Source organism: Pyrus communis, chromosome 3 (genome assembly GCF_963583255.1).
Source record: "Pyrus communis chromosome 3, drPyrComm1.1, whole genome shotgun sequence".
In the NCBI taxonomy this organism is placed as follows: Eukaryota; Viridiplantae; Streptophyta; class Magnoliopsida; order Rosales; family Rosaceae; genus Pyrus; species Pyrus communis.
In genome coordinates, this window is record NC_084805.1 from 6,346,899 (window position 1) to 6,369,679 (window position 22,781).

Below are 22,781 nucleotides of genomic sequence, written 5' to 3' on the forward strand. Positions count from 1 at the left end.
TTTGTATTTTGAGTACCTCAAAAACTGCCTCAACCCTAATTTATCTCAACCCAAACTCCATCTTTTGCTTTGCAGTCTCATATTACTTCTTTACTCTTTATCTGTTTTACAACTAAATGATTTCTCGAATTTAGGCCTTCTTATCCACTAATAGGCCCGCCGAACCTCCACTCGCCGGAAATCAAGCCCAGAAGCGGACTCATTAGAATAAACGGAAGTTAGCTAGTAATTAGATACAGTGGAGTTTTCGGGAGCGGCGCAATATTCAAACCGAACATGGCACAAGACCAACCTAGTTCTGTCAATGTTTGGGTCGATAGTTGCCGCCCTTACTACGTTACTAGACTAATTGCTGGCTCCTTGGTAATATGCTTCAACCCCTACATCCATCCTCAATTTCTTTCCAGCTACCTTCTTTCTCAGAGCTCCCTAATAACAAGTAGCTAGCTCACACTGTAATGTCATATTTTTGTAGGTTTCAACATCAATCAATGACGACTACAGCCTTGGACTGTTTATTTATTGGACTGTACGTAAGTAGTTGTTTTTATTTTTAACTTTTTATTTAACGATATATTTGCACTAATGAGTGAGGTTATAAATTCAAATTTAATTGTAAGTAGTTGAGTTTTTATCTTATTTTTTCGTTTTTCTTTTGTTTGATGCCATGTTTCGCCTTTTCTTGTGTGGGAGTACCCAGGACAATTAAGATACTAAGGATGACTTTTGGGTTACAGATTTGGTTTTGAAGGGCATGGTGGTTGTGGTTGAGGAAATAATTAATAGGATTTTGAAATTAAAATAACAAATAAAATTTCCCTATATTATCTAGTTAAAAGTTCAATAGGAGATGCTAGCAATCTTTTGAGTAGAACCTTCTCATTTTTCTTTTTTTCGTTATCATTTTAATCTTCCAATTTCGTTTGATGATTAATTTTTTTTAATTGTTGGGTTATATTTTATAGATTAACTTTGAAAAAGTTCAATCAAATAAGAAATTCTTCAAGCATTCAATTAACGTTTTAAAATTTCAGTTTTTAAGTGAAAAATATGATTCATCTATTTTATTGAAAAATTGTTATGCAATTAAACAATTTTAGATTTATTAATTTTTTGCACAAATGATCTTTAAGAGCGGCCTAAATATCAAATGAGAATGTCCAAATAAGATGAGAATTACAGTTGAAAAAGTAGAACGAGAATGTTTAAATAAAAAGATTGCTAGTATTCTCTTAACGTTAATTAAGCATACGTCCAACTTGTTTATATTTTAACCCAAAAGAGTATCCCCATTTAACTCACACAGGTTTTAAATTAAAAATTAAAAATAATTTCTAACTGGACGATCTACGATGAACGGACACGATTGATTGATCATCCGGATTCTCACAAAGAGGATCCGGAGAGGATCCTATTCCAATAAATATTAAGCAGATGACGTTTTATGCCCGTGGCGGAAAGTAATAATGCATATGCATCTTGGTACGGGTTCAATCCCTACTGATCCCCTAACAATTAACAATTTAACCCACTAACTCTATCGTTTGTCCAAAAAAAAAAAAAAAAAAAAAAAAAAAAAAAAAACAAGATTTAAATAAATATATAAGAATACCTTCATTTAAAATTTCTTACATTTCTAGGGTCAAAATTATCAATCACATTTTCAAAATCAAGCTCTGCAACATTTCATTATTAGGGATGAGCAAAATATCCACGAGTATGGATAACCGTGGTTACTCGTCCGTTTAAAACTCATTTTAGAAAAAAATAAATGGTTATGTGTATAATTATTTATTCGTGAAATTTAAATGTTTCATTAGAGGTATCATCCACAATTATAAATGGATACACATTTAACTGTTCATTTTAACATATGTAAAATAAAAAAACTAAAAATCCTAAAATGGTTCGACAGTTCGATAGACTCGCGCTGGTCATCTCTCTCATCTCCGCCTCTCTCTCGTCTCCGGGTTGGCACCTGAACCCGCATCCACGACGGATTTTCAAACAGATCATCTGTCTGTGTGACACGTGTGAATAATACCATATCACTACGACAATACCTGGTGTGAATGACTTCAACCTATTGTCGTTTTTTTTTTTTTTTTTTGTGGCAAAGTCCATACTGGAAAGGAATCTGTATGCCATTATATCCCATTTTTAATTTTTACTGCTAAATTATTCTAAGGGAACAGCAACAACTCCTATTACCTGTCTCTCTGCAAGACTTGCAGTGCCATCTAGTTGGAATTTGATCAAAATTCAATAGAGAAATAACAAAATAAATGAAAGCAAATCTGAATCCCAAAATGAAATGGTACAGTGAGTCGGCTAAAAACATAACAATGCATGAATGATCATGAACGAGTAACTTTAACACTGCTTTAATTTTTAAATATATAGTTAATCGTTCATGCATACAATGCATTAAGGATCATGATTCGTCTGATACCTAATGAACGACTAGCCTTAACACATAATGAACGATTGAACGTTATCAATGTAGTAACGGGTAAATGGATAAAAAAAGGATAAATGGTAAAAAAGGGTAAACGGGTAAATGGGTAAACAGATATACGGTTACGGTTAAATGGGGATACAATTATGGGTACGGTTAACCGTTTATAAACGCTTATGGGTATGAGTATAACAAGAATTAAATACATATGCACCATGATACGGGTTCAATCCCTACTGACCCCTAATCCCTAACAGTTTAACCCAGTAACTCTATCGTTTGTCCAAAAAAAAAAAAAAAAAAAATTAAAATAAATATATAAGAATACCTTCATTTAAAATTTCTTCTTACATTTCTATGGTCAAAATCATCGATCACATTTTCAAAAATCAAGCTTTGCAACATATCATACTTAGTGCACAAGATTTGCCAATCCATTTAGCGTTTCATATGTCATATTTGACCTAATATAAGTTTTCAATAACTTCAGTCGAATTATCTTTTATTTTAGTTTCTTGTATTCTAAAAGAAATGAAACTAGGTTAAGAACTTAAAAGATACTTGAAGTGAGATTGAGAAAGGCGTAATGTATGATTAAATGCTTTTTGTTGGATCAACAAATGTTGAGCCCTGTAAATGTGTTGTCAACCCCCAAGAAAAGGACTCGTAACCAAGCTGGGAAAACTTAAAAAGTAAAGCCTTCCAAGAAAGAAAGGGATAATCAAAGAAAAGAGTAAGGTATGAAGAAATAGTAAAGTCTATGAACAAAAGATTACTTTCTTGTCTTGTGACTTTCCTGCTTTTAGTACGATTACGATTCGTTTCTTGAACTTATAATATGCAGAGAAGAGTTGAATCCCAGAGAAAACCAGATTCCAAGGCATTTCGACCGGAGTAGTGGCAATGCCTATCGATCCGGTTGAAGGAAGATGCATGCATTGTGGTGTTACTTATTTCCCATGCTTTATATCCATATACGTACATATGACCTTTATTTTTGGATAACAAGTTGTAAAAGTTGATTTCTCACTCACACTGAAAGGCAAAGAGTCTTTGATCATTGTCAATGGACTTCTCAGCTATCCACTTATTCCTCATCTCCCTCGGAACCCTCTCGCTCGCCTTCTTTCTCAAACTCATCCCATTCCGATTCCCCCCAATCCCATTCCGGATGGCATCCAAGTCCAAAATCCTCTTCATCGGTGGCACCGGCTACATCGGAAAGTTCATTGTCGAGGCCAGCGCCAAGGCCGGCCACCCCACCTACGTTCTGGTCCGAGAAACTACCGTGTCCAACCCGGCCAAATCCAAAGTCATCGAGAACTTCAAGGGTCTGGGCGTCAACTTCGTCCTGGTTTGTAAAATTAAAATCATTTTCTAGCCTTTTAATCCGATTAGCCAATTGGGTTTTGCTTGATTTGTTATTTTTCTTATTTTTATTTTTTTTATATAATTTGCAGGGTGATCTGTACGATCACGAGAGCTTGGTGAAGGCGATCAAGCAAGTCGACGTGGTGATCTCGACGGTGGGGCATGCGCAGTTGGCTGATCAGGGCAAGATCATTGCTGCCATAAAAAAAGCAGGCAATGTTAAGGTGAAACTTCTGAATTTTTTTGGGTTACTCTGTTTTTTGTAAAAAAAAAAAAAATTCTGTAAATTGCGATTGTGAATGTATGAATCGGGTTGCAGAGATTTTTCCCCTCGGAGTTTGGAAATGACGTTGACCGAGTTCACGCTGTTGAGCCTGCCAAATCGGCGTTTGAGACCAAGGCCAAGATTCGCAGAGCTGTGGAGGCTGAGGGGATTCCTTACACCTATGTGTCCTCCAACTTCTTTGCTGGTTACTTCTTGCCTACTTTGAACCAGCCCGGAGCTTCTTCCCCTCCTAGGAACAAAGTTGTCATTTTGGGCGATGGAAACCCCAAAGGTAAAAACCCATGTTGCACACACACGCACACAAATATGAGGACATGGACACGCCGATTAAAATATAATACATATTACATACATTAAAAACAATATTTCGAATTCATAATATAACAAGGTGGTCGTGCTAAATTCGAGATGCTTCACATAGGATGCAACCAAGTGGCTAAGAAATTGAAGAGGGAGGCGCCATATTAGAGAAAAAGAGAGGACTGAAGTTAGGTTGAGGTTGGAGACTCTTTTAGGTTTTAATTTCCATATTTTCAAAGTTGCCCCAAAATGTTTTTTAAATTTAAAAAAAAGCCCAAGCCGTGTCTCACCTTGGTTCAAGCTATGTCTTGACCGTGTCCAAGTCGTTTTGCATTCGAGTCATGTCTGGGGCGTGTCGGGGTGTCGGATTGTACACTTTGGGGTTTTGGTGTCTATGCAACCTAGGTAAAACCTAAAACTAAACCTTGGGTTTTGAACAAATGTATTTTCTGGGGTTTCATTTTATTTCAATTTACTGCACAAAATCCACTTTGGCTTTTGGTAACTTGTTCAGTAATGAGTAATTGCTATATATATGTGGGTTAGGCCAGTAGGTCAGAACTCTATGCACGCCCTTCTTGCACATAATTTGATGTGTGCATGCTTTTCTTGCAAGCAAATTTGATTTCTCCTTTGCGTAGAGTAGTATATAAAGGATTACTTTGTCAAAAGAAAAAAAAAAATGAGTAGTAGTTATGGGGTTGAATTTCTTTGGGTTGCTGCATGAAGCCCACATTTGCGTTTTCGAAAATGTAATGGGTTCGTTTTATTTGATTTGAAGCAATTTTCAACAAGGAAGACGACATTGGGACGTACACAATTAGGGCAGTGGATGACCCAAGAACCTTGAACAAAGTCCTCTACATCAGGCCACCTGCCAACGCCATCTCATTCAATGAGCTTGTCTCTCTGTGGGAGAAGAAGATTGGCAAAACCCTCGAGAGAATCTATGTCCCGGAGGAGCAGCTGCTCAAGAACATCCAAGGTTAGTGGCAATCATTGTCAGTCTGGGAACAACTGATTTGAATTTTTTTGTTTGTTTCAAACATTTTGAGATAAATTTAAATTTGGTTGGTTTATTTTTGTGTCCTTTTTGCAGAGGCAGCGGTGCCGCTCAATGTGATACTATCAATTGGTCACTCGGTTTTTGTGAAGGGAGACCACACTAACTTTGAGATCGAGCCCTCATTTGGCGTGGAAGCCACAGCTCTTTACCCTGATGTCAAATACACCACCGTCGATGAGTACCTCAACCAGTTTGTCTGAGATTTGAAAGGATGTTGCTGGTTTTATACGAGTGAAACTGGCTACCTTTACAAATAAGTAGTAGGTAGTTTGGTGATTTATGTTATCTCAGGATGTGTGGAAATAACTAGTATATTGGGACAGCTGCTTTCCCCTTGTGTTATCTTGTTTGTTGAATTCTATGTGCTTACCTTTTGTTAAATGATAGAAAAGACATGGGTTCTATATTTCTTCCCTCCTAATTCTGGGTTTTTTTTTTTGAGTTAGCTAGGGTTCCAACTTCTTGTACCTTATTTAGCTATCGACATTGAATATGGTCGTACGTGGAGATACAACACATCTATCTCTTTTCCGTTGGAAGGCTCTTCAATACACAATTTCAAGGCATGTTAGATCATCCATAATGGGGGATACATAATGCCTTGAAACGAGCCTTTCATAAATCAGAATGAAAATTATTTAGTTTTGACAGAAGATGTAAATAATAATGTGATCTCAAAGGATGTAAATAATAGAGAGCCTTGCGTAGATCATGAGGCTCTCTTTTTTTAGTTTCTTATATTCTGAAAGAATTGAAACCAGGTTAAGAACTTAAAGATACTTGAAGGGAGATTGAGAATGAGAGAATGTTGTTTGCACGCTAGGTTTGGGAAAGAGGGAGGTGTAATGTATAATTAAATGTTTTTTGTTCGATCAAATATATATTCCGTTTGGACCCGTACACTATACTAGAATTGAATCCTTATAAATAAAAAGAACACAATATTGAGCTCTAAAATTTAGCTAGTGCCCCCTTTCACCCTTGCTTAGAAACGGCCCTGCAAATGTGTTGTCAACTCTCAGGAAAAGGACTCGGCCTTCCAAGAGAATAGGGATAATCAAAGAAAAGAGTAACGGATGAAAGAAATGGTAAAGTCTATGAACAAAATATTTTTATTTTGTCTTATGACTTTCCTGCTTTTTGTGCAATTACGATTTGTTTCTTGAACTCATAATATACAAGAAAAGTTGAATCCTAGAGAAAAAAAAAAAAAAAAAAGAGGAGAAAACCAGATTCCAAGGTATTTCGACCGGAGTAGCAGAAATGCCTATCGATCCGGTTGAAGGAAGATACATGCATTGTGGTATTTTTGTGAATCTTAATCCTCTCTCTATCAGCTTCTTGTTATTTCCCATGTTTTTTATCTTTATATACATACATATGACATTTATTTTTGGATAAGAACTTGCAAAGTTGATTTCTCGCAACTTTTCTACTACTATTTGAAATTGAAACAAATGGATTTGTAAGAGGTTTGATGAAGATTGTTCTTGAAAGAAACAAAATAAATCAATTGATAAAGATTGTTCTTAAAAGAAACAAAATAAATCAAAGCACAGTGTAAATTTTGATGATTCCTCCTTATGGAGCTAATGAAGATTTTCTTATAAAGGTGAGATAGCAACTCCGTCTACTTAGTACTCTTATTTGTCAGGTTTTTTGGTATGATTGACCACCCCTGGATTCAAATCATATGCTCGTGTTGAAAGAAGTACAGGGTTCAAGTTGCATCTGCAACTCTCCAGCCACATTCACGTGTTGAGTTGCAGCCGCCACTTTGCATCCTTCTTCTTAATTCTAGGTTTTATGTTTTCCTAGTAACTTGTAACTTGGATCAATCAATTAGTCCATCTTGTAACTTGCAACTAGGGTTAGCTGTTTTATCTGTTGGTTTCTTCAGTGGCATGTCGCCCGAGTTTGTCCAATGGCTTTTAGCCTTGCTCGGTCTCTCTATATGAGCCCTCACTTGTAAATCAAACATATGATGAAATACACAAAAAAAATTTAATCCAGAATTCAATATGGTATCAGAGCAGGAACCTTAATTGGCCTACTTCGGATTGATCCACTATTATTGTTCTTTCTTTTGTTTATTCAAAATCATGGCAGAAGAAAATCCTTTTAGTTCAGAGGCTACCAGTTCCTCTACTTCATCTCCCAATGTAATTCATGGTAAGATCAATCCAAACCAAAGGTTGTGCTCAGTTTTGTTGTATGAATTCAACTACCTTCCTTGGTCTCGATCTGTGACTCTTGCCCTAAGGAGAAAATCGAAGTTAGGATACATCAATGGTAACATTGAACCTCCTACATCTACCTTTCATACATATGATGCATGGATGTGTAATGATCAACTAGTTAAGTCTTGGGTTCTCAACTCCATGGAGCCCAAGTTATCTGAGCTTTTTAGTTACTCAGAAACTTCACATCTTCTTTGGGAAGCTATCAAGGAGATGTATGGAAGCAAAACCAATGCTGCTTGTGCTTTCCGGCTCAAAAAGAATTGCTAGTCTAAAGCAATCAAACCTTTGTTCAACACCTTGGGAGCTTGAAGACCATGTGGAATGAACTCGATTTGTATCGTCCACATACCACTGATTCTGCTATGCTTTTGAAGAGAGCTGATGAAGACAAGGTTTTCCAACTCTTAGCTAGTTTGGGATCTGAATATGAAGACAGTCGCAACCATCTCCTAATAACTCTTGAGCTTTCTTTCTTTGTGAATGTGTGCCATGCTGTTTAACGAGAAGAAACTCCCAGGAAAGTGATGAGCGTTGATATCAAGCCTAACTTAGAGGCTAGAGCTTTCTCTGTCAACCACAAGCCAACTGGAGACAAGCAGCAGTTCAAGGGAAAAAAATCAGAATGGTAAGAATGGAAGTGCACCTACTGCAATAGAGGTGGTTATGTGAGGAAGAAGTGCTGGATCTTGCACCCATAATTGAGGCCAAAGTTTGAGAAAGAGAACAAGTTCTCGAGAGATGCCAAAGGTCCTTTCAATAGTCACTCACAAGCTCACACACCCAAAGCATATCATGCAGCCAGCACACCAACTGATGGACTGGTAAACTTCACTTCAAATCCAGTTGCCTTAATTAATGAGTTTGCTTCTTACATCCAAAGGAAGAAAGGGAGCAATGAGAGTTAAGAAAGTGTGCCACAAGGAGATATCCCAGGTATAATAAGTGCTCTTTCAATAGCTCTTAATATAAATACTTTCCATGTTTTTTTGGATTATAGACTCAGGTGCCATTGACCATATGACAAATAAGTCATCTAGCTTGCATGATTTTTAACCCTTACATGAACCTAGTCATGTGTCTATAGCCAATGGTAAGGGGGATCGTGTCTTAGGCAAATGGAAAATCAATTTAATGGGTGATAAAGGGAAGTCAACTACATTTTTCATTCCTTCTTTCCCTTTTCAACTTCTATCCGTTGGAAGAATCACAAATACCCTAGACTGCCTTGCAATTTTCTCCCCTCACAATGTTGTTTTTCAGGATCGAGTCACCAAGAGGAAGATTGGTGAAGGGATCTACTTAAATGTTTTGTACCATATGTCAAAGGATTTCAATGTTGTCTAAGAGTCCCTTGCCAGCTTAAGCATCGCACAAGAACACCAACTTTGGCATCAACGTTTAGCTTACCCCTCACAACCATTGTTGCCCTTTTTGTTTTCAAATATTTGTAAAGATTCACATGACTGTAAAACATGTCAACTCTCAAAAGCCACTAGGCTTCCTTTTGTAACATCCAAGTCTAGAACTAGCAAATTATTTGAAATAGTTCATTTTGATGTATAGGGTCCTTCTAGGATTGAATCATTTGAGGGTTATAGGTACTATGTTACCTTTGTTGATGATTACTCTAGGGTTACATGGTTGTAGCTTTGAAGTTTAAGAGTGAAGTGTTTGATGCATTTAAGGATTTTCACAAGCTAGTTACAAATCATTTCTTTACTAAAATACATACATTACGGTCAGACAATGGCATTGAGTATACATCTATCAAATTATAAGCACACATGGCATTATGCACCAAACCAGTTGTGTGGGACACCACAACAAAATGGTGTAGCCGAGAGGAAGAATAAAGATTTAATTGGAGAAAACTAGGTCTCTAATGTTCCAAATGAATGTGCCTAAAAGGTTTTGGTCTCAAGGAATTCTTGCAGCCACCTACATAATTAACAGATTTCCAAATAGTGTGTTGAATTCTAGGGTCTCCATATGAAGTCTCTAATGTTCGTTTTAATGATTTTTTGTCGTGTAGTAGTTAAGGTGGCTGTTTATTAACGGTTATAGTCAAGGGGCATGGGCCGTAATTTAGTTGGTCCGTTTTTTTTTTTTTTTTTTGTTGTGCTTGAGTTTATGTTGTTTGGTTTTTTTTGTCCCTTCCTGAAATGTTTTAAAATATGTGGAGTTGCATGAAATATGGTATATATTTGTGGCTCTATAAATAAGACTCCCTTACGTAAACTAATTTTTTTATATAATATATTCCGATAAAAATTTTATAATCTTCATTTAGGTACAGTAATTCATTTGGTATATTTTAGTATGTCCAACGATACAAATATATAGGTACATTGCTTCAATATAATACATTTCAATACATACATTTCAGTACATATATTTCGATACATTAATTCAATATAGTACATTTCGGTATTAACATTCAGGTATATTAATTCAATATAATACATTTCGGTAAATATATCTAGGTTCATTATAATATATGTTGGTACAAATATTTCAGTACAGTCATTTCTGTACACTTATGTGTTTACCTATTTATGTGTCACTAATTTCTTTTAATATTGTCTCATTTATGTTCATCTATAATTGAAAGAACTAATATATTAAACAAAATTTGTACACTTTAGGGACTTAAATTAAATATGTAATCAAGCATCATTTTTTTTTTAAATTATAATCTTTTGCAAGAACTAATATTCATAAACCCCTTTTAAATTTATCTCCAAATGTTTAAAAATATCAATAAAATTCAAATCAGTTGTTCTCAGAATGACATTATTTGCCGCTAACCTTGGATGTTCTTGAGCAGTTGCTCCTCCGGGACAGATTCTCTCGAGGGCTTTGCCAATCTTCTTCTCCCAGAGAGAGACAATCTCATTGAATGAGATGGTGTTGGCAGGGGGCTTGATGTAGAGGATTTTGTTTAAGGTTCTTGGGTCATCCACTTCCCCAATTGTGTACGTCCCAATGCCATCTTCCTTGTTGAAAATTGCTGCAATTCAAACAAAACAAAAACCCCATTACATAAATGTGGGGTTATTGCAGCAACTCAAAGAAATTCAACCCCATAACTACTAATCTTTTTTTTTTTTTTTTTTTTCCTCTTTTGACAAAGTAAAAACATCAAATTACTACTCAACACAGAGGAGAAATCAAATTTGGATGCAAAAAAGGCAGTGGCAGAGTCAGGATTTTACATGAGGAGGGGCCTCACATAATATTAAAAAAATAGATAATGTTTACAAAAGGGTATAATACATGCTTGGAGTTGTGATCTAATTAAATTTTTTTGACGCGCTAAATGCTTTTTTCATGTTAAAATTAATCTTCCAATATCAAGTCAATATAGAGAGTAGTTAATCAAGATTAAAGAGGATTAAAAGAAATTAACCTTCCAATATTAAGTCAATGAAAAATGCTAGGGGATCATGTTTTTAGACCATATGATTAGTGAAAAGTTAAAGAGAACACAAAGATTTACAAACCTTAACATAGTTTTGGGTTGAAAATTTGGAGGGCAAAATTCATGAAATTCAACAAGGGAAGGAGGAAAAGTTCAAAGTTTATTATTCTTTAGGTTGACAATATAAAAGAATATCTTTTAATAAAACTAAAGTAAATTTTAGATTTTAATTTTAAGAGTTATTGACATGTATACAAAATAAGAGTTAGATTTAGTTTTAGGATGAGTGCCATTGGGTGAATGGAAAAAAAGACCTCTTGTTTTCATTATTGGTGAATAGAATTTAAAAGTTTTGTGTAAACTAAAAGATGTATAATACTAAGTTTATAAAAAAATAAATAAATATGTAATACTAAATATTTAGAGGGGCTTAAAGAGTGAGAGTAGGCCTAGGCCTATGCTAGGCATATATTGCCCCCGTCCTTGGAAAAAGTCATGCAGACATCAAATTTATGTGCAAGAAGGGCATAGTCTTGATCGACTGACCTAACCCACGTATACATAATAATTACTCATAGGTTGCTGAATAATTTACCAAAAGCCAAAGTGGGTTTTGTGCTGTAAATTGAAATGAAACGAAACCCTAGAAAATACATCTATTCAAAACCCATGTTTAAGTAGTTTGAGTTTTTACCCTTGGGATTTCCATCGCCCAAAATGACGACTTTCTCCCTAGGAGGAGAAGAAGCTCCGAGCTGGTTCAAAAGTAGGCAAGAAGTAACCAGCAAAGCAGTTGGAGGACACATAGGTGTAAGGAATCCCCTCAGCCTCCACAGCTCTGCGAATCTTGGCCTTGGTCTCAAATGCCGAATTGGCAGGCTCAACAGCGTGAACTCGATCAACGTCGTTTCCAAACTCCGACGTGAAAAATCTCTGCAATCCAATTCACACATTCACAATCCCAATTTACAGAATAAAAATTTTACAAAAAACAGAGTCGAGATCACCACGTCGACTTGCTTGATAGCCTTCACCAAGCTCTCGTGATCGTACAGATCACTCTGCAAATTATAAAAAAAATAAAAAATAAAAAAAAAAACACACACAAATCAAGAAAAAACCCAATTGGCTAATCGATTAAAAAGCTAGAAAATGCTGCGGATTTTACGAACTAGGACGAAATTGACGCCCATAGCCTTGAAGTTCTCGATGACTTTGGACTTTGCCAGGTTGGAGAGGGTAGCTTCTCGAACCAGAACGTAGGTGGGGTGCCTGGCCTTGGCGCTGGCCTCGATGCTGAATTTTCCAATGTAGCCCGTGCCGCCGATGAAGAGGATTTTGGACTTGGAAGCCATTGGGAAAGAGAATCGGGGTAATCGAAATGGGGTGAGTTGGAGAGCGAGAAAGCGAGAGTGTCGAGGGAGAGGAGGAATAAGTCAGTGGCTGAGAAGTCCATTCACCATTAACAAAACACATTTGATATTGTTTATTTTTAACGAAAATGATATTTTTATTTTAAAATGTTACTTCTGACACTATTTACTTGCAACACTTTTTTATATTTTTTATTAAAACTCAAAATTTCAAGTCATTTTCATTATTATTATCTTTTTTTTTTTTTTGGTAAGTGATCAAATTGGCTTTGGTTTATAGTGTTTAGGATGTGTGGAATGACAAAAATGCATGTGAATAGCCTTTCTTTGTTAATATGATTTAAGTTTTTGTGGTAAAGTCTATTCGAATTTAGGCTCAAAATAAAAAAAAAATCCGTCAACTCCTTATTAATTATTAGCATATGAACTACACATATAAGACTAAAACGTATCTCTCCGTTAGCACATGAGGCTTGCATGTGAGACTAATTTAATCTTTTTAGCCTCACATGTGAGCCTCACGTGCACGTGCTAACAATTAATGGAAATGTGTTGTGCCTTTGTATAATGACATGAGTTCAAATCTCGTCAGTAGCTAATCGAACATCTAATCTAACAAAATCTATCGTTTAACAAAAAAAAGTACTTTTGTTTGGAGTTCACTATTTTTTTAAGAAAAGTGTAAGTGCTTCTTGAAAAAACACTTGGATTGCTTCGTGAGACTGTTTATTGAAGAAAGCACATAGCATCAATTGCTTCTTTCATAAAACATTTCAAATATTTTTTATATGATTGACCACCCCTAATTTGAATCATAAACTCGAATAGGAGAATTTGAACATGCTACTATGTTCTTAATTACTTGAGCTATAAACTGCCTTCAATTAAAATATAATAGCATAACATGTTTGCCTCATTTGAATTTCATACATACCTATACATATTACGACGTTGATTTTAGATGGAACTAGCAAGGGTGTTCGCTCGTTGCTACGGGATTGAAAATTCTATTGAAAATTGTATAACATATAGAAGTTCTAAAAAATTTGTATAAATGTATATATAGTAGACAATAATGTTTACATACATGTACAAATTTATTTACAATTCTACCAATAATAAGAAACAAAATAGGTGTTCACGGGCGGAATAAAGCTTATGGTTATAAATTGTCAAATTCCATACATGTCAAACTTCATTTAGGAAACTAAAAACCATAAAGAATAAAGTGATAAACACACAAAGACGGTTGACAATATGAAACCGTTGCTTCACTAAAGAAACAGTATCAACAAAATCATTTTCTTTTTTTGCTGCAAAAGAAGAAGCAATAGTGAAAAGATCATATTTATTTCAAATTTTTAGGCAAAAAAAAGAAAAAAAAAAAAAAAAAGTAATACAGAATACACATTTCAATAAAAAACCTAAAACCCATTTCACGTTTGTGGGTTTTCGATACTGCACAATTATATATGGGAAACAACATGCCTGTTAAAAGATCCCTAAACAAATTTCTACTCCTTTTCGTACAGTTTTTCTAGAGCTAAACAGAAACCAACGATGAAGGCACATGTTGAGAAAGTATTGATGAAAACACATAGTACACATACCTCCTTAAATCTTTCCTCCTTTTGCTCAGACTGTATTTGGAATAGATTATGACTTAGGCATCAACATTGGTACGTTTCAATTTGGCATGGGTACATTTCTAGACGATATCTTGGTACGTTTCAAGTTAGTATGGGTGCATATCCTATCAGCATTGGTACGGTTCACTTTGACATCGGTACGTTTCAAGTCATATTAGTACATTTCAACATGGCATGAGTATAATTCAAGTTAGAAATTAATATATTTAAATTTGATTTCAATTTAATATTAACATTCATATATCTCATGCCGAATGACATTAATCTCATTCCAACTAATCCCTTTTGTCAACAACTTTTATGTAAATTATATTGTGCTACAATATTATAAAAGCACTTGTTTTTTGTTGCATACTACACAACCATGCAATCAAACTAGAACGCAACAAGAGAAATGTAGCGTCCATGGTGTTTCCATCATGTTGGATTGGGTATTTCCATTTATTCTATTGCTGTAAGTTTTTTCTGTGATCAATGAAGTTTTATTATAAAAAAATAAACGTTAAAATTTCAAAAATTAAGAGATAATATTGATGATTTAATAGTTAATATCTATTAATTATCTGACATGCCAAAAAACCTTTATTAACTAAAAAGATTAAGTGGAAAATCACATATAACATTTTTCATTTAGAAAAACAAAATAATTAAAATAAATTTAAAAATGCTTAGGTGTCTACTTGTGAAAGCGTCTTAATCAAAATTTTCAAGGACGCAAATGTTTAATAAGAAAAATTGTAGAAACGAGGTGGGGCATTCTAATATTCTCTTAAAGAAGGGGCTTGGTTTGTGCAATTTAGAACCTGATAACAAAAGCATAACAAAAAAATTTCCAATGCCTAAAGTTAGGGTTGGACATGCGCAGGGCCGGACCTAATTTTGAAAGAACCAGATCTAACCCGGTCCGTTTGAAACGGACTGGTTCGGACCTGGTCCATGGGTTCTTGTGTGTTTTATTTATTTAGTTTTTATTTTTTTTTATTTTTTTTCCGAAACCACCACCTTCCTCGACATCTCCACCTCCCTTCGCCAAGGCCATGTTGCCTTCTCCTTCAACGCTGAATCCCTGGAGTCCCAATTCAAGTAAAATGATGAGAAAAATCGAATTCGGAAATCATAGTTGGAATTCAGGGTTGAAAAGGCCACTGGGATCGGATTATGCACGAATTCAAAGCTACAGTTGGAATTGAGCTCAAGTTATGCACAAATTCAACCAAACATAAACTAAAAAACTGGAAGAGAAACAGAGAGAGAAGCTCACAAATCATAACAAAATCAACCAAACAGCACCTAAAAATTCAAAAAATCGATCACAACGAGAGAGAGATCACCTCGAGATTCATCTAACGACGAAAAGCAGCAAGAGCCATGATCTTGATCCTACGAGCTCGAATCTCATCCATTGAGATATCGCTGGTAGTGATCAAAGAAGTGCAGGACTTGGTGGAAATGAAATCGCCAGAAACCAAGCTTCCTCTGCAACCCTCGATCTTGCTTCACTCCCAATCGTCGTCCAAACAACCTGCAAGTTCAAGCAAATGAATCAGAAGATATTAAAACGATCGAAACGCAGAAACGCACAAATTAAAACGAAGCAGAGCCGAAGCAACCATGTGTTAAGCTGGAGACGGAAACGAAGCCATAGCCATAGCCATTGCTTCTCTCCCTCTAGCTCTAAAAACAAAGGTGTGCGGGAGAGAGAGAGAGATCGAGAGGAATGAGATTGTGAATCAACAGATTCGAAAAGGAGGACAGAGGGGAGGAGAGTATTCGAGAAGGTGTGAGAAAATATGAGAGGAATGGGAACATGTTACAAACGGGCCGGTTTGGGTATCTATTTTTTAAGACTTTTGGAACCGGTCCGCCCCTAAAATTTCAAAGGCCCAGCCTGGCCCGTCTTGTTTCTCTTTTTAAAAAATAAGAACCAGGCCGTACCCATCCCGAACCGTGATTACCCGTCTCGACCCATGGTTCCTATACTTGTTTGCCCACCCCCACATAAACTGCCTTTTGAAAGCTCGGTCCTACTTCAAAAATCTACAAAGGGAAAAATTGTGAACCTAAATTAAAGCTTCTTCTCTCACTCAAAAGAAAAAGGAAGTTTTAACGAAACACTTCCAGTACTATTCACTTTTAACGAAAAACCACATTTTAACCTTTTCCTAGTACTATTAACTACACCTTTATTTGTCATTTTTCATTAAAACTAAAGTTTTTTTTTATTTTTTCGTTAGTTTTTCATAAGAAAAATGAAAACTCTATATGGAAAAGAATTGAAATTATGCATAATGAAAAGTGGATCAAAACTCTAAATAGATTATCTTAATGCGTAGGAGATCATTGTTAGAATTCGGAAACAATTGAAACTTCATTTTAAAACTTAATCAATTAATTTATATTTAAATGGAAAGAAAGTATTAGTCAGTTACACCTATTTTTTTAGTGTCGCTCCATTTCTCTCTTTGATTAAAAGCTTGAATTTTTACTTTCCTTCCATTCCCCTGCTGCATAACAGTTTAGTAGCTCTTGTTTACCTACAACAAATTGAAAACCATTTGGGGAAAACAACTAAGCCTTTGGTTATTAGATTTTTGATGGGCAAAGCAAGAAAATTACACATGACAAAACTATTAAAACTTTAAAACCCACTTCCCAAATCAGAACTAACTGGCTAATGATCATATTGGATATAAATTATCATCCTGAACAGTGCAATGGCTGATTTTTTTTTTTTTTTTTTTTTTTTTTGGGACATTCTAGTAAACTTTGCCAATAGAAGTTCAAATGAGAAACCAAAAAGTGAGTGGCTAACCCATAAAAGGTCAAATGAACTTTGCCAATAAAAGTTTTGAAGCAATTCATTTTCAGAAACAAAAATCTGAAAGAGAACACATGAAGGGGAAACCAACTTTAAATTTCATACTATTTGCCATGTCCTTACCCATTTAAAATGCACTGAAAAAACAAAAGTCAGGACTACAGAACACGACCCTTTAACATGCTCAGGTTCTCCACCTTATTAACTTTTTCCCTCTCCACTCACTAAAATTCTTCCTCAACTTTTAAGAAGTTATTGTGCAGTTTGTTATTGTACAGTTGCAAGTTTGCTCTGCTCAAGAAAACACAGAAGTAAGATTTATAGATACATAATAAGAGAAATTCCTTATGTAATTAGCAACAATTCCAAATAAGAAGCTCACTCTGTAGATTGAAAATTGACTCCTTAACTGATGTACGGCGTAGCAGATTGAAATGAAATTAAACGAAAAGGGAAACTAATATATAGGGTCCACTATCTCCTAGTGTAAGGAGAAACCTATAAAACCCCAAAATCTCGTCTCTAGTACTAGCCTACAACATAGACAACTAAAAGAACAAAGCATAACAATCTCACAAAGAGAAAGGCAAAAAACTGATACAAAGAAACACTCTCAGAATTTTCATTAATAAAAAACGTCCGACTTCTCCATCTTAGAGAAAGAGGTGGTATTTATAACCATTTTGTAACATACATTCAGAAATTAAAAAGGCAATAAAGTTAAAATGACAAAAAACTGAAAATATAATAAAGAAAGTAAACCAATTAGCCAAAAAATGTCCAAAACGCCTTGGTTATTATTAGGAGCTATTAATGGCTGTTATTAAGTTCTTCTGATTGGTTATAGTTATTCCTTTTATCCAAATGATTCAATAAATGCACTGACGAACTAATCTGCATCATTAACATGCTCTGGTTCTCCACCATATTAACTTTTTCCTCCTCCACGCGCTTAAATTTTTCATCAACTGTTAAAGAGTCGCTGTGATGTTTACTATTGTACTGTTGCAAGCTTGCGATGTATTCTTGCAATCGTTTGCACATATCATTCAGTGATGTTATCTAGGGGTGGAAAAAATTCCCAAAAATCCCGAACCGAACCGAAAAAATCCCGATCCCAAACCAAAAATTTCTCAAACCGAAATTTCCGAAACTTTCGGGATGCTATCCCGAACCGATTCCAAAATTTCGGTATGAGATTCGGGATTGGCTTCTCGATATTTCGGGAATCCCATACTGAACCGAAAATATATAATATTAATTATTATATATATATATATATTATTCTTTTATAATTGATGCTAGTAGTTTCTAATTCATGCTCTGCAACCTGGAATGCCCTACACCTTGCATATTTTTCATGTTTTGTTTGATATTCATGTGGATTTTATTATTGCTGCTGTCATGGTTGATGATTTTAGAAGGCTTGATTCTTTTGTCTCTCAACATATTGCAAAAATGGTTTAATTAATTTGAATTTTGACTATGATAAAAACAGTCAAGCATGTCAGTGTTCAATTAAATGGTAGTGTGAATGAAATGAAATTCCTAGTTCATGAATGTGTTCTTGAATTATATATTTGAAGAACAATTCATAATTTCATATTTCAATTTGGGATTCCCGATTTGTCCCAAAATCCTGAAAATATTTCGGGATTCCCGAAATTTGGGATTCCCGAAAATTTGGTTTGGGATTGGTCTTCAAATTCCCCTCCTGAAAAATTTTGATTTAGGATTCGGGATACTAGTTTCGATATGGTATCCCATACCGAACCACCTGTTATCTGCAGAGCTCCGAAAAGAATAATTTTCACATTAAAACATTTGTAAAGAAACTCCATACCTGTCAACATGGAAGCAAAAGAAGGAAAAGAATGCATATTCGACTTTACCTTCTGAGTAACAGTTGAAAGCTCGCTTTCAACTCTCCTCTGCTCTGCCGTCTGGTACACATATTAAAACATTTAATAATGTGGAGAAATTAACCAAACTCACCCACATTGAATGTCAAACCCACCTACAACCAAAATGCTTCTGGATCTCATCAATTGTTCCGACTAGTTTCTTCACTCCTGTAACATAAGGCAAAAATACCCACATCAATACTACCTAAGCTCTGTAATTCCTATGGAAATCTTGCATATAACCAACCTACTCTTTTCAAAAGAAATTCGATGTAATAAAAAAAATAATAAATAAATAAATAAAAGAGAGAGATTCTAAAACTTTGCAGCAGAAATAAAGAAAAAACAAAAACTTACCATGTCTTGTGACTTTAATTCCAATTGCGCTTCAGGCTCCTTGGCTTTTGAACCACCATGGTCACACTCATGAATCCATAACCACGAAACCAAAGTCATTACTTTGACAAATAAACATAACCAAAAACAAAAACAACTAAAATTTTCAAATGGGTTGTCCCAAAAATTACCAACCGAGTTACTGAAAACTGTGATATGGGGTCCGCAAACCAATTTGCACTGCTCCAACGAAGACCCAAGAGGAACCACAATTTGATTCCAATTAACAAAGAAGGAAAAACAATAAATAACGGGTATATACCTGTAAAAGAGTGACAAGTGCTGAGAGCGTGGTTGCCTCGGTCTGAAGCATCTGCAGCTTTCTCTCCAGCTCATTCGTATACCTCACTTTCCTCTCCTTCCACCTCATAGCTGATTGCCTATTCGCTAAATCCTACAAAACCAAAAAATTGAAAAACCACAATTTCTCATTCAATCATATAACAATCCACAAAATTCAACACAAACACACAGAAGTAAAAATAAAAATTAAAGAGTGTTACCTTTCCCAACACAAACTTCAACCACAAAAATTTGCTAGATAGACAAAAAGAAATTCACAAAATTTAAGCAAATGCAATTTCTAAAGATTTTGGACAACAGAAGGCCAATTTTCCCAGTTTAATTTTCATAATTACAAAATAATTGCAAGCAATTTAATCAATAGTAGCAGAGCAGAAAAACCCCAACGCTACTACACAACAAATAACACACAAGGAGGCAACTGAAGCCGTCGAAAGCACTCGTGAGGAATACTATCTTTATACACGTGTGTTCATGCTTAATAGTTGATACAACATTCACATACGTATTTTCACTAAACTACATGAAAGAGAAAATTTGATTACTCAATGAATCAAAAGTACGTTAGAGCATCTCCAAAGAAAATATCAACTCCTAGGTGAAGATGTTATTGTGCATATTTGACAACAACAATTCACGTGAATTGTTAAATCCTAGGTGGAGATTCTAATGTATAAATTTTACTTGAAAAATCCTTCCAACCAAAGTGTTATTTACTGATTGAATTTAAAGTCTTTGTCAGTAGGAGTCAAATTCAACGTCAACATCATACTTATTTTTTATTAGGTTCTACTCTCATTAAAGACGAATTTAAATCACATTACTGTTAGTCTCTTGTGAGGCTAAGCAGACCACTTCCCATTAATGCAGGTAATGTAAAATTATAACAGTCAAATTCTACATCTGTTGCATTTATAGAAATGGTCGTAAAAAATTTACATGCTCTAACATAACTGCATCCCCCTTATACATGCTCTAACATAACTGTCTATAGAAGAGTTTTCCAACCGAAATGAGAGAGACGTGTTAGCGTCGATAGCTAAACAAGGCACAAAAGGTTGAACCAAAACTCAAAAGAAAAACCAAACCAGAATCTGAAGGGGAAGAAATCTACAATCCATGTCTTTTCCGTCATTTTACAATAAGGTAGTACAGAGAGTTGAACAAAGATGCGACAAACACAGATGCGACGAACAAAGATGCGACAAAGGGGGAAGTAGCCATCCCCATATGCTAGTTATTTCCACACAACCTGAGATACATTAGTCATCAAACTACCTACTATTTATTTGCAAAGATAGCCAGTTTCACTCATATAAAACCATCAACACGCTTCCAAATCTCGATAGCCAGTTTCACTCGTATAAAACCATCAACAGGCTTCCAAATCTCAGACAAACTGGTTGAGGTACTCGTCGACTGTGGTGTATTTGACATCAGGGTAAAGAGCAGTGGCTTCCACGCCAAACGAAGGCTCGATCTCAAAGTTAGTGTGGTCTCCCTTCACAAAAACTGCGTGACCAATTGATAGTATCACATTGAGCGGCACCGCTGCCTCTGCAAAAAGGACACAAAAATAAACCAACCAATTTTAAATTTATCTCAAAATGTTTGAAACAAACAAAAAAAATTCAAATCAGTTGTTCCCAGACTGACAATGATTGCCACTAACCTTGGATGTTCTTGAGCAGCTGCTCCTCCGGGACATAGATTCTCTCGAGGGTTTTGCCAATTTTCTTCTCCCAAAGAGAGACAAGCTCATTGAATGAAATGGTGTTGGCAGGGGGCCTGATATAGAGGACTTTGTTCAAGGTTCTTGGATCATCCACTGCCCTAATTGTGTACGTCCCAATGTCGTCTTCCTTGTTGAAAATTGCTGCAAATCAAACACATTCAAAACCCCTTTACGTTTTCGAATACGCAAAAGTGGGCTTTATGCTGCAACTCATACGCATAACAATTACTCATCGGTTGCTGCAAATCAAACAGATTGAAAACCCCTTTTCAATTTTTTTTCTTTTGACTAAGTAATACTTCAAATACTACTCTACGCAGAGGAAAAAACAGATTTGGATGCCAAAAAGGCACGCACACGTCAAATTTATGTGCAACAAGGGCGCGCACAGAGTCCTGGCCTAACACACATATGCATAACAATTACTCATCGGTTGCTGAATAATTTACCAAAAGCCAAAGTGGGTTTTGTGCAGTAAATTGAAATAAAATGAAACCACAGAAAATACATCTACTCAGAACCCATGGTTAAGTAGTTTTAGGTTTTACCTTTAGGGTTTCCATCGCCCAAAATGACGACTTTGTCCCTCGGAGCAGAAGAAGCCCCGGGCTGGTTCAAAGTAGGCAAGAAGTAACCAGCAAAGAAGTTGGAGGACACATAGGTGTAAGGAATTCCCTCAGCCTCCACAGCTCTGCGAATCTTGGCCTTGGTCTCAAACGCCGATTTGGCAGGCTCAACAGCGTGACTTCGATCGACGTCATTTCCAAACTCCGACGGGAAAAATCTCTGCAGCCCAATTAATACATTCACAATCGCAATTTTACAGAACTAAAAAAAAAATAAAAAAAAAAATAAAAAATACAAAAACCAGAGTAACCCACAAAACTTCAAAACTTTCACCTTAACATTGCCTGCTTCTTTGATGGCAGCAATGATCTTTCCCTGATCAGCCAACTGACCATGCCCCACCGTCGAGATCACCACGTCGACTTGCTTGATCGCCTTCACCAAGCTCTCGTGATCGTACAGATCACCCTACAAATTATATAAAATAAAATAAAAACAAAACACACACAAATCAAGCAAAACCCAATTGGCTAATCGGATCAAAAAGCTAGAAAATGCTGGGAATTTTACGAACCAGGACGAAATTGACGCCCAGAGCCTTGAAGTTCTCGATGACTTTGGACTTTGCCGGGTCGGAGAGGGAAGCTTCTCGAACCAGAACGTAGGTAGGGTACCCGGCCTTGGCGCTGGCCTCGACGATGAACTTTCCAATGTAGCCGGTGCCGCCGATGAAGAGGATTTTGGACTTGGAAGCCATCGGGAATGGGAATCGGGGGGATCGGAATGGGATGAGTTGGAGAGAGAGAGCGAGTGAGAGCGTTGCGAAGGAGAGGAGGAATAAGCGGGTAGCTGAGAAGTCCATTGACAGTGGTCGAAGTGGCTGTGACTTAT

General features: G+C 35.9%; 2 protein-coding genes and 1 pseudogene across 2 annotated transcripts; 1 reads left to right on the forward strand and 2 right to left on the reverse strand.

Annotated features, from left to right (window-relative positions):
- Window positions 1-3,454: 3,454 nt before the first annotated feature.
- LOC137729023 (phenylcoumaran benzylic ether reductase Pyrc5-like) lies at window positions 3,455-5,882 on the forward strand. The gene is made up of 5 exons (XM_068467840.1): window positions 3,455-3,812; window positions 3,919-4,053; window positions 4,149-4,386; window positions 5,197-5,400; window positions 5,515-5,882. The coding sequence occupies exons 1-5, from the start codon at window positions 3,525-3,527 to the stop codon at window positions 5,679-5,681; spliced, it is 1,032 nt and encodes a 343-aa protein (XP_068323941.1). The 5' UTR covers window positions 3,455-3,524; the 3' UTR covers window positions 5,682-5,882.
- Window positions 5,883-10,527: 4,645 nt separating this feature from the next.
- On the reverse strand, window positions 10,528-12,500 carry LOC137728122 (phenylcoumaran benzylic ether reductase Pyrc5-like; annotated as a pseudogene).
- Window positions 12,501-20,697: 8,197 nt separating this feature from the next.
- LOC137727449 (phenylcoumaran benzylic ether reductase Pyrc5) lies at window positions 20,698-22,751 on the reverse strand. The gene is made up of 5 exons (XM_068466308.1): window positions 22,465-22,751; window positions 22,224-22,358; window positions 21,872-22,109; window positions 21,261-21,464; window positions 20,698-21,145 (listed from the first exon to the last, which is right to left on the reverse strand). Exons 1-5 carry the CDS (start codon window positions 22,645-22,647, stop codon window positions 20,979-20,981), a joined length of 927 nt encoding a protein of 308 aa, XP_068322409.1. The 5' UTR covers window positions 22,648-22,751; the 3' UTR covers window positions 20,698-20,978.
- Between the last annotated feature and the right edge of the window lie 30 nt (window positions 22,752-22,781).